This window comes from Vigna unguiculata, chromosome 3, assembly GCF_004118075.2.
Source record: "Vigna unguiculata cultivar IT97K-499-35 chromosome 3, ASM411807v1, whole genome shotgun sequence".
Lineage (NCBI taxonomy): Eukaryota > Viridiplantae > Streptophyta > Magnoliopsida > Fabales > Fabaceae > Vigna > Vigna unguiculata.
The window spans coordinates 3,329,468-3,342,525 of NC_040281.1; the positions used below are offsets into that span (position 1 = coordinate 3,329,468).

Sequence of the window (13,058 nt, forward strand, 5' to 3'; positions counted from 1 at the left end):
AGGTAGCATGTCGACAGAACATAAGCAATGAGACAGGGGCATGTTTCTGTTGTTTGCAAATAGCAACCAGTTGTTGGGTCAACCTATTTGTTCAATTATCATGTCTCCATCGAGCATACATGTTTTCTGGTCGTTTGACTAGTATTATGGAAACTCCAACTTTGCAAAACTTCTTCCTTTCCACTTCTTCATCATTCTTTCCCTTTTCGTGAAAAGCATGGATGATTATGTTGCCTGTACCATGGCTAATTTCCATAGCCATTTCACCATGCTTTCATAAAGAATCTAACACACAAGCAAGAAACAAAAACCCAAGAACGGTGAAAGTGAAGGTGAAGGTTTTGCATCTCTCAAAACTTTTGTTGAAAAGCAAGAAATAGAAAATGAATCCACAGTCTTCAGTAAAGAAAAAACAAATTATATTCCCAAAGTTTAACCTCCCTCCAAGTTATTCCCATCATATATAACACAACCGGTTGAATATATTCAATACTCAATACCATTCAATAATCAAGATAACCTAATTTGCAAGAAAGATATTTAAGTATATGTATATATCTCCATCCTCCTTTTCACCACCATCATCTTTCTTGCATTCAAAGCTATTTGATGCTCTACCATAAAAGAAATTTTATCCTCGTGTTGAACCTTCCATGAACCCAGCGGAACATAACGTGGAACGAGTTGCTGAACTCGATAAACATGGCTCATCTTAGGAACTTGGAAAATTGAAGGCCAACCATTCTTTAACAGCATTCAACTACCTTGAACTCTTGCCGGGGAGCTTGCATTGAACCATCAGAAACTTATATTCGTCACTGAAACTACAGTGAGAAACACAATACCAAGATTGAATTATTTTCCAGGAAAATGCATTTTACTTATGTTCGGGAGCAATTACGGGATATTTACTGAAGAAAACATGCATTTCTAAGGAATAGATTTATGTGGCAGGCCTTGACAAATAGAAGTTGAACAATTTAGGAATATGCCAATCAAAAGCACAAATATGAGATAAAGACCAACGAATCATACAACTAACTGACCAAGACGAAGTTTACCTGCATAAGAGAATAATGCAACATAAAACAAACAAGAGATCTTCACAGCCAAAAGGGATGATGCTAGTATTGGCCAGCATGTTCATAACTTCACACCGAGAAATAAAACAAAAGAATCTCACGCTTATAAGAATTTTTAAGAAGATTGACTTCAAAGAGCAAAAATCAAGCATCTAAACTTATTACTGTGCGGCCAATATGATGATGGTGTGCCAAAATATTCACTGACAAGTTAACAACACTTAAACAGCATCCAGGCATCAGAAAATAGAAATGATGCCACGACCAGTTATTTTTAGAAGAAAATCTAATGTTTAGTCAACCACATGAATCTTATTTTATACTTCATTCGGACAAGTCAAAAACGTTATCAGAAATGGTATTTTGGAACCTAAAAAATTATATAAATTACAAAAGAAGCTAGGCATGTCTTGCCACCACACTACATGGATACGAGGAAGTTGGAACTATCATTGATAAAATAAAGACTGATTTTGTCTTAGGTACACTACATAACCACTTTTGTCAGTTCCTTCTCTAGGAATGTCATCCATTCTATAGATAAGAGCAAAATTACTGATGACCTAAGTGTAAATAATACAGCAGATATGAAGTGAGAAAAGGAAAGAGGTTCCATGCACCGACTCAAACTAAACGACCCTCTTTGGTTATTTCCAACAAAATAGGTGGTGAAGATAAACAGTGCTAACTTCTAGCCAGAGCATGAAGGCATCAAGTCTAACTACATATTTCACACCATTGAATTTGCAGGTCGTAGATGAATCAAATAGACATGATCACAAGAAGCACAAAAGGTGACGTACCCAATAATTTACTGCCAATTTTTCCACAGTGGAACAATCTGTCTTCAAGGGTTCTCAGCTGATGTAGTTGTAATTCGTAGTTGTCTTGTCCGTTCTTGCTCTCCATTCCTCTTCCAGAAAGCCCTTCTCCACCAAACTTCAAATCCTCTTTGAATATTTGGGCAATCTTCGCCGGAATTCAAGAAACGATCAAACCAAGCAAGCAAAATATCCTGTTGCCAGGAGAGTGGCAGAGTAAGAATCGTGTTACTGAGACCATCCTCAATTAGGTGCCTATCAAGCCCCTTCGATGCCCTCCTCATCCAACCAAAGTCATCATAAAAGGGCACCAACCATGTTTTTAGAAGCAAACATCTAACATCTTTAGAAGCCAACAACTGTCCTTTCCCAATCCCAACAAACAACCTTGCTGTAACTCTGCTAACCTCAAACCTGTGAACTGCTGGCACCTTAGAATGAGCTTCAGCCAAATCTGCCTGAGAGGCCCATGTTTTCAGGAAATCCTCGGCAATCTGTCTGTCAACTAAAATATCCAAAATCCAATGCAAATTGTCTGCTTGTCTTGCAATTTGACTCACATCCTGCAAGTCCGAACCCGCAGCCTGCAAAAAGTGGTGACGAAGTAACTGCAGACAATCATCACATGCTAAGTACAGCGACTCCTTCCGAAGATCATTCTGAGAAGAATTTTCATGCAGCATCTTCGACACTAACCCTTTCATCTCACGCCTGGCCTTCTCATCCTTGCCTTCAAGAACCACACGGATAAGCTTAAGAAGAACCTCCTCATTATCACTCCCCTCTTCATTTCCATTGGTAGCAGCATCAGTTGAAACCCTCTTCAAAACCTCCCCTGCGCCAACCGCTTCAAGACGAAGCTCAGAAAGGAGCGATGCCACCTTCTCTTCCTCATCCTCGGCCCAAGGTGCCGCTTCCAAGTACTCCAAACAAGACAAAACCCCAGCATCAAACCCAATGGCAGCTGAAACCTAATAAAAAACCACAAGGAAAAACAACTGGTTCAGCCCCACAACCCTAAACAAGGCAAATTCCAAACAGGCACAAAAAACAGCAAGGGACGAGAAAAGGAATGCATTGGCGTAATAAATAGCCAAACCCATAACCTAAACAGCAGAATTTCCATCCTTCAACTGTTCACATACGAAATTCAAACTTTTCCTACTGCCCAAACCTAACCCCACAGCATCATTTAATTAACATCCACTATCCATCCAATAAAACAGAACAGCTAAACTGTTCCATCCCAAAAGAGTAATCCATATTGTTTAGAATTCGAGATTAAAAGTAGTTCAGATAGAACTCTTGCCCTAACGCACTAACCACCAAGACACACACTTTAAGAACAAATCTCAGATGGCGTGATCCTAACAATGCAGCCAAGTTAATGCCTGAACAAAATAACAAAACCCTCAGAAAACGGCGTTACCTTTAGGATACCGAGAACTCTGGAGACATCCTCCCTCATGAGCTTCTTCCTAAGATCCTTACAATACATCAACCTCAAGGTCTCGATGTAAACCTCCACATCGTCGCAATCGGCGATTTCAACTTCGTAGGGAACCGGCGAGCGCTGCTGCTGCTGCTTGGTCCAGCGATCGGAGAGCTTCACCGAGAAGAACCTACTATGCGCGACGAGGATTTGGCGATGCACGTTCATGGAGACACTGATTCCATCTTTGGAGCTGAGCGTGAGCTTGATATCGCTGGAAGCGGCATCGTTGAACTGGTTCCCGGGGCTGCGGGACCCCAAGAGGTCCGAAATCCGCTGCATCATGAGGGCGTGGCGATCGAGAATTTGGGGTTTGTGCAGCGACGACGCAGCGGCGGCGGTGACGGTGGTGGGCGGGATGTGGGTGGTGGGCCTGTGGTGGACATCGGGCTCGCTGGCCATCATCTCGAAGAGCGTGGGGCTGGATCGGGTCTTGTCGGGCGGGGGGGACATTGGGTTCAAAAGGCCCGCGGTGAGGGCGGAGTTAAACTTGGAGAAGCTGGAAGGGAAGTCGTGGGCCTGCGGCTGGGAGGGGTGGTGGCCGTTGGCGGTGGGGGAGGAGTGGGTGAAGTCCATTATCGGGGAGAAGCGCCCCGGCGAGAAGCGGATCCTGTGGGTGGAGGGAGATTCGGGCAATGCAGGTGGTTCGGGTTCGGGTTCGGGTTGTGATGGGGTTTGGGAACATATAGGGGATTGAGGAGTGCGACGGTGAGGGATTGTTTGGGTGTGGTTTGGAGATGCCGCAGCGGAGATTGTCGTTTCTCGATACTTGCGTCGTTTGGGCTTGGTGGGCTGGTTTTGAAGTTTGAGGAAAGTTGTTGTAGTTGTCGCTGCCATCCAATGTTGTCGTTCTTGTTATTGTATTGTTGTTGCGATAATCACTAATCACACTGCTACTGCTACTAATCTCTGTTGCGCCTGTTTTTCTTCTTGTCCTTTAGCGCATCGCAGAAGAAAGAAGAGAGAGAGAGTGGCGCAAGGTTTAATAAATGGCGGTGGAAACGAGACGTGTGAGGTGGGAATGGGATAAAAAACCCACACAACCATTAATACCTGAAAGAGATATCACCCTCATTCTTTTCCAACTGGAATTCACCATTTTAACCCCTTTGCTGTTTGGTGGGTACATTCACTCACATGCGCAACCACACAACTCACATTCAAAACTCAAACCAACAAACATCATATGTTACTGGTAGATGTGTATTGTCCCTCTATATTTCTGTTCCCAACCCTATGGTTTCATTAATCTCATCAAAAAAAGTTTTTCTTTTTTTTCCAAATCCTGGTTTTGACTTTTGAACACAACAATATGGCAGATTCACAGATCATTAATTATTTCAGTAATAAATAAACTAACACGTGAGATGTCTTATTTTATGGCTCCTCTACTTCAACTACGCTTAGCCTGCACTTCTTATATTCTTGTCAGACTTAATTTATCATTCCTTTAAACTCCTTCTTCTTCTTCTTCTTTTCTTATTTAAGATATGCCGTGCTTTAAATTTTAAAATTATGTATTTTATGGAAAAAAAAAAGAAGAATTTTCTTAATTTTTTAGAGATTTTTTTAACCCGAAGCTCCATGGAGTTGTACTAATCATGGTGTCGATATTTGGCAGAGAGCTAATAACTCTGTTTTTCTATGGCCAGCTTTTCTTTTCGTGAAAGGAAAACAAAAACTCAAAAGTTGTTGTTTTTCATCATCACAGATTATCATGTTAAAGCCACAAACAATTGGTATCATTTTTTTTTCTGGTTTTCAAGGCACGTTTGAATCATACTAAGACGATCGTCTCCCACCTTATCACAATATTATTCATGTCTGCTTCAAGTTATTATACAATACATTTAAAAGATGCTTACGTGGATCGTTGTTTTTCCATGTTTGCTCATTAGTGCGATTTTGTAGAATAACCATGTCTTATTTGTAGTAGTTTAGTAAGTCCTTACTTAGAAAGTCTAGATTAGTTAAGAATGTTTTAATATTTGATTATTTTATTTCATTTTATAATTGTTTTGTTTTGTTTTTGATGTAGTAATCTCATTCAATAATTTGTTCCGAAAGGATGTCATTTTATGTAAATAACATTTTCTCGATGTTGTACAATATACTAGCTTCCTATATTTGAAGTTGGACCACAAATCTATATTTGAAAAAGACAAATTCTGTTTATTTAATTTACATCATCTTATTAAATGTTCTAATACAGGTCATTTGTTTCTTAAATTATTAGTTTTCAATTTATCTTGATATAATAAAAATAATAATATTAAAAATAAGATAACAGAGTGTGTCGTAACCGTTAAAAAATATTGTTTAAACATATAAAGAAGGAAGATATTTTAAGCTTCTTTATAAACTGACACACTCTCAACAACAACAAAAAACACACATAAATCAAATATCAAAATAGTTCAATTCATAAAATAAAATGATTACAACTTCTGATTAATTAATAATGTAATGTTTTACATTGAAACTGCAAAGAAATTAAACTCCATTAAATATATATTTTTTATGGCACTAGTAACGATTTATTAATTAAGAAAAATATTATTTCATTACGCCTTATCTGAATTTCTAAAATTGATTCCAACGTGGAAACAAAGTGCTCTCACTTTAAGATCTCAGCTTTGTTAGGATCTTGTTAATGCCAAAAGCCCACAAATTAAATTATTCAAATACCACTTTTTAAAAAAGTTTGTTCTTGTAACGATGTTCTCATATGTACTTGTATATCTTTGTATAAATTTAAATGATATATTCCAAAAAAGTGTTTTTTTAACATTTTATCAATTTAACTATTGGGTTTTATTATAGAATTTTTTTCATCGAACATTTTACAATCATATATATTTTCTTCTTCATACCTTTTATCGATATATTAAATGTATAGCAAATTATGATTATGTATAACATCACATAATTTTATTATATATATTTTTTAAGCAACACCTATTTCTCAAAGCAAGTTGTGTTCCTCTGTGGACCACTGATTTGGGTTCTTCTCTGGATAGTATGACACGACACCAACCTCCTTTTACTTTTACCCTTTTTTTTACGGTGTTTCAAATTTCAAAATACTCAATAATGGGCTCTGGCCCACACGTAACATTACTAGCCCAATAATTCAATTGTCAGGGCTCATTTTTTTCTCCTCCATGTTTTTAAAGTACAGAAAACAACTCGGATATATTACTGGTACTGGCCCAATAATTCAATTTTTCCTCCCTCTCTTCGTATTTTCTTTTTTCATTTTACACTTTATACTACGAGGAACGGCCTTTTCTTTCTTTGTTTTTTAGTAAATTGTTCTGTCTACAAATTAGATAATTTTTACTTTTAATCCTTCAAAAATTACAAGGTTTTGGATTTGTGAGCCTCTAAAGGTACACTATTCAACGATTTTTTCTGATATGAAAATTCTAAAAAAAAAAAATTAGAATAGAAGTGTTATATTTTCAAAAGTATTATATTAACACGCATGAGTTATTTTAAGATGAAGCATATGCAACTTGTTTGTACTATTTCTGTTTCGCTCTCAAATCAGATATTGAAAATTTATTTAAGGAGGTAATTTGGGGAAAAAATACATAATTGTTTGACTTGACATATTGGTTTTACATTGTCATTTTATTTTAATTTTAAGATAATTGAAGAGGAAAAGAGAAAAGGTGGTGATGTTGTAAATAAAAGTTCCCAACCATATAAAATCTATCGAGGCATACCATAATAAAATAAAAGCAGCCAACAATTAAATCACCACTTTATTTCTCAAAGGATTATTTTTAATAAAATAATAGTATGTTTTGGTGAAAAAATTCATTAATTCTAATTTAATTAAAATATACATATACAAAATATAAGTTTATAAAGATAGGAAATCAAAATAAAAATTAAAACTAAAACATGCATGATCAATCATTTGGTTTTGGGCTGCATGGGAATTCTCTTTACGTTTGTGAATAAAGGCCGGCCCATCTAATCACGACGAACGAATTCAGCCCAAATAAGACATAATATAACAAAAAGGCTTCGGTTTCACAGTATAAATTGTAAACCTATTTGTTAATGGAGGAAAAATTTATTGAGTTTTAAAATGGAATTAATTCATTAATTATTATTCATATATGACATCAAAAGATGCATTTGATTTAATCTACTTTTTTATATCATTATAACGATTAAATTAAATAACTTATTTGTTAATGGATTATATAGACAACGGATAAATAAATTCTTTTACCACCTACCGAAAGACATTAGTTTTTAACTGATATTTTTTCTCATATCTGTTGACCTCAAAACTCACTTGACAAATGTAATTTTTTAATTGACAAAAAACTTATTATGATATTCTCGCTTCCTTTACAATTCATTGATATACATTTTTATTATTAAAAAAATTATTTCTCTTTAACTGTTGAGTGATATCGATTATGCTACGTTCTTTTCATTCATAATCCATTGTAATGTATTTTCATTAAAGAAATAGTTCCTCACTAACTCTCAAGTGGTTGAGTGACACTTAATAATTATTTAAACAAAATTTTGAACAGTAAAAAGGTAGGAGAAGAAAAAATATCATGTAATATTTCTTTGATTAAAAATTAATTTCGAGAATAAATATAGTACCCCAATAATATGTATTGAAAAGACAATGTCTCTTCTCCTTAACGAAAAGTGATTCGGGAGAAAAAGCAGGTAGTAGCATTCACAACTACAACGCGTACGGTAGAAGGTACAAACAGTTTGTCAAAGAATCTAAGACACCAAAAAAGTGAAGAAACATGGTATCTGAATTTGCCTAGGCTGTCCAGATGCTGAACATAATATTAGTAAAACGTTAAACATAGATTATTGTTGTTCTTATTTTAATCCTACCATGGTATAAATACAGATCAGAGATTCACTTAACCCAATTCAATACTCCTACAAGCTGTAAAAAACACACACCATACGTTGCTTAGCTCTTCTTTCTAGCCATGCCAGTGTCAGTACTTAGGTTTTCTTTATTTATTTCTTTGTGTTCTGTGCGTGTCCCTAGAGTGAGAGAGATCAAGAAAAATAAACCTTATTCTTTCTAGTACACCATGTTTACGTAGTATCCTATTACATTTTTCAGGTTATTAGGTTTAGGTGGTTATTTTCCACTCCATGGAATTAGTTAAATAATGAATTCATTGATTCCATTCCAGTTTGGAACCAAATAAAAGGGACATGTATGAGATGGATCATGAACAATGATTAGTGTTTAGTTTACAGTATCAAAATAAAGAAGAAAAGAAAATATATAAATATTAATATTTAACTTATACACTGAAAGGGCATGCATATGACAATTTTTTTATGGCTTCCATATTCCCTGGCCTGTCTTTATTTTTTAAAATTTGTTGTTCTTAATGAAGCTGTAGACATTTTCTGTCAACATCTCCAATCATGAACGTGCTCTCACGTGTCAAATTGAAGAGTTGATAATAAGGGTGCATAGAACCATTTTGCACATGCAAATTTGTGTACTTGTTGCACATTATCTTTGTCAACTCTTATTTTGAAGCTTTTGTCCATTGTCATGAGGCAAAGACAGTATCTGACAAGCATATTGTAAGGCACCGGTGTGGTCGAGTTTTAGGTTTTACTTTTAACCTAATGGTAGACAATTTCTGATACTTTGGATTAAAAATTTTGGAATCATTTGGGACAATTAAGAATGACTACATTGACTTAGCATTCATCAGAGGTCACAACCAATTTCAATAAGTAATAATAAGTGGGACTAAGAAGATTAAACATTGTTGGATTTAGCTGTTAATCTTATCTCCAAGTGTTGTACGATACATGGTTGGGTTTGTTTTGGTGAGTGGAGTTACATTGGTATTTGTGAAAAGAAAAAGGACAATATAGGAATAATTTAGTGAAGTTTGGAAGTGGACCAATGGCCCATTACCTCTTGTTTCTCCATCTATTGAAAATTTCAATGTGAATTTAAGGTTACTTCCTTTCATGATTTGAGGGAAGTCATTTCTTTTATGCAACAATTGAGGGAAGTAATTTATGTTTAATCATCATATACTTTTCAAACTATAAGAAAAATTAATATTATTTTAATTTATATAAAAAAAAAATGAATAAAACCATCTTTTGCCACATCAAATAAACAATACTTTACTGTATAAAAAACAATTTTCAAAACTAAGATTAAGTCCGTTTTTGGAGATCAGTTCCACGTGTTATTTAAAAAAAAAATACCTTTTGTTCTTCGAAATTTAAATTTAAAAAGAAAATACATTAAGATATCCTTAATCCAAAGCAACATCAGAAGACAAGTTTGCTTTAGCATGTGACCCAGAGATCGACCAACGATATTACCACTCTCACGAGTTTTATCTTTAACTCATAATTGGTCTTCCCACCATCATAGTTCGATTTTTAAACATGTTTTAACTCTAGTGCAAACCAAAATCAGATTCAACTTTTGGGACCCCTTGTTCCTTTACTACCTTCAATTATTCATTCCGTTACTAGTATGATAATAACAACACTTCAAAAATTTAAATACATTTTATTACAATTAAAAATTGTAAGAAAATATATTTTTATACATTTCCATAGTTTTTTAAATTTCTTTATCAGTATCTTAAGACACTGATTAGCATTTGTTTTAGTAAATCATCACCATCATTTTTTATTTTTTAACGATATATTGTTTTATATATAAATTAGTTCAATAAAGTATTTATCAAAAATTTTAACTGTTAATATCCGATATATATAACCAGTGCAGCAAGGATATTTTAATAAAGTTATTTTGATACAAAATTTATTTATTGCTATTTTAGTTTATGAGAAAAACATATAAACATAACCCTATGGGAGTGGAGGGGGTATATTTGGTAAGTTTTCCACTCTGCCAACGTAGAACAAGTGGAGTTGCTTCCTAATTACTCCCTTCTATCAATCTTTTGAAATTTTGTGTGGAAAAAAAATTAATAGGTTTTTTATTGTAATAAAGTGTTGAAATTTCTTGCTTTCTATTTTCACATTGTAATAGATGCATATATTAAAATATGTGCAAATTTATAGTATAAGTAGGGCTGAGCAGGGTGGAATTGTGAAATATGACTGATCGAATATAACCTAAATTTAATATTTTAATATATATCCGATCATTTCATTTATCAAATTTTTGACATGGATAATTTCAGGTTCAGTTAAATACGGGTGGATTATTTGGATATGAATAATCACTGTTATTTATGTTTACGTCTCCTTTGTTTTAGATGTTCAAAGGTAGAAAGAAGAAAAAATCAAGAGTAGAATGAATGGAGTAAATAAGAGAAAATAAATGTTGATAAATGAAAAAAGAAGAAGAAAAGATAACTCTTCAGATAATTTAATAAAAAATATATCAAAATAACTGTTATTTTTTAAAAGATAAGTAGATAATTTATTCTAAAAGGTAAAGTAGGAATAATAATTGTGTACTTTCTGTTTGTATAATTATAGATGTAATGTTTGGTTTTGAAAATATCTCATCTTCATCTAAACGGTTAAATTGGTAACCCTTGTTGTTAGAAAAATGTTTAATTAGCATTTTTTTTCTCATTATTTAAGGACTAAATATATTTTTGATTCCTTAACTTTCGACGAAAATTGAAATTAGTCCCTCTTCAAAACTTTGGTTATAGTTAGTCTCCAAACTTTTGAAATTTTTATATTTAATCATTTTAACCAAATTTTATTAAGTTTATTTGATGTTTTAAACACACTTTGTTATAGCATTTGAGTTGTTTATACCGTTTGACACATCTTCATTTTAATGTTAGTCGAGAAACATGTTTGAAAAATCAAATAAACTTAATAAAATTTGACTAGAAATACTAGATCCAAACATGTATAAAGTTGATGAACTAGATTGAACCAAAATTTCAAAAAAAAACTAATTTTATTTTTTTTTATGAAAATTAAGAAAGCAAAAACATATTTAACACTTTATTTAAATGTTTGGCGCCGTATATATTAATTAAACATAAATATATTTAATATTTTAGAAGCAGGTGACGCATTTATTTTTCCTCGTTTAATAAGTAAAATTATTTATAAAAGTTCAGAGTTGAATATGTGGATACATTTATTAGTACTTGTAGTTTAAAAAGCTATATAAATTAGTTTTTTATTAAATGAACAATTAATTGACAGAAAACCTGAGGTCAACCTTACATTCTTAAAAAAATAAGGGAGAGCACATGATGTGATTCAGGAAGTACTGCATCAAAATAATTTATAAAATTAGTTATTATGATTTATTAGACTCACTGTAAATAAGTGATGATAATAGTTTGATATCCAACAACTAAAGAAGACACCAAATTTAAGAATTTGGTAATAGTAGGAGGCGCACCTCGTTGCACCTCACTATCCAATAGACTTTACAAAGGAACAAAACAAACACAAACTATCATACATCTATTTCTGCACTCTGAACCATGTAAAAACATGACTAAGAAAAAGAATATATAAAACAAAGAAAGGTAGAAATTATAATCACATTACTTGGATTCTTCGTAAAAAAAACCCACCTCGAATTAGGGTTTAAAAAAAGAGTGCATTTGTGTTGTGTCTCCTGGCGAGGTGAAAGGCACGTTGTGGAGAGAGAAAGAAAAGTGGTGAAAGGATAAAAATGGTGAAACATGAAAGGTGATAAGAATGAAGGGTAGCTCAAAAATATATGTTGGAAATGCACGCCTATCATATGGGACAGGATCTCCCTGAATGCTCATGTTTTACTAAAACCCACCATTCACTCACTTTACTAACCTCATTTCTCAATTTCATCTTTAATAATAACGTCACATTATTTTTTCATGATTAAATATATTTTTATTTCTTAATTTTCAATAAAAATTAAAATAAGTTTTCTTTCAAAATTTTGATATAATTTAATTCTGTAATTTTAAAAATTCATGAATTTAATCGACTTAACAATATTTTATTAACTTTATTTAATATTTTAAATGTATTTTATAATAGTTTTTTAGTTAATATTTAAACGAAAATGTATTAAAAATTGTTATCATCAAACACATTTGAAACGTCACATAAATTTAGTAAAAAATATTAAAAAAGACGAAATTCACGTTGATGAACTAATTTAGATCAAAGTTTAAAAAAAATTTCTAATTTTCACGAAAAATTTAAGAATAAAAGCATATTTAATTTTTTTTATTGATATCATTCTATCCAAAATTTTAATTTAATAAATTTATAAATATTTTATATATAATATTTACTTTTGTTATTTCTAAATTCACATTTATATTATCCTCTAGACATTTCAACATCGTGACCATTACCCTTTCCTTTCTCAAATTTTCAACATCCCACCCAACAAAATTTGCCACCAAATTAAAGTTAGAAACAATAACTTCATTATTATTGAAAACAAAAATTAGGCCAACTCACTCATCCGTCCCCAACTCAATTCAAAATGGAAGCTATTAAAGTTGAATTCATACTATAGGCAGATTAGGCAAGTTGACTTTACTTAATCCACTTTAATAGTTAGTACAACAACCTTTACTTTTATTTAGAAAAAAAATGAAGGTAGAAACAATAAATTTAGCACGTTGATATGTTGACTACATAAACTAAAACAATGTT

The 13,058-nt window shown here is 32.8% G+C and overlaps 1 protein-coding gene across 1 annotated transcript; it reads right to left on the minus strand.

Annotated features, from left to right (window-relative positions):
- Window positions 1–321: 321 nt before the first annotated feature.
- LOC114178228 (BTB/POZ domain-containing protein At1g63850) lies at window positions 322–4,532 on the minus strand. Its single transcript, XM_028064020.1, has 3 exons — window positions 3,333–4,532; window positions 1,886–2,874; window positions 322–824 (listed from the first exon to the last, which is right to left on the minus strand). The coding sequence occupies exons 1-2, from the start codon at window positions 4,230–4,232 to the stop codon at window positions 1,930–1,932; spliced, it is 1,845 nt and encodes a 614-aa protein (XP_027919821.1). The 5' UTR covers window positions 4,233–4,532; the 3' UTR covers window positions 322–824; window positions 1,886–1,929.
- Between the last annotated feature and the right edge of the window lie 8,526 nt (window positions 4,533–13,058).

Bases quoted from the DNA above. Each gene is read 5' to 3' on its own strand.
- LOC114178228 (XM_028064020.1), bottom strand. From the start codon at position 4,232: ATGGCAGCGACAACTACAACAACTTTCCTCAAACTTCAAAACCAGCCC. The intron at 2,875-3,332 runs GTAACGCCGTTT...GTTTTTTATTAG, and splicing joins GAGTTCTCGGTATCCTAAAG to GTTTCAGCTGCCATTGGGTT.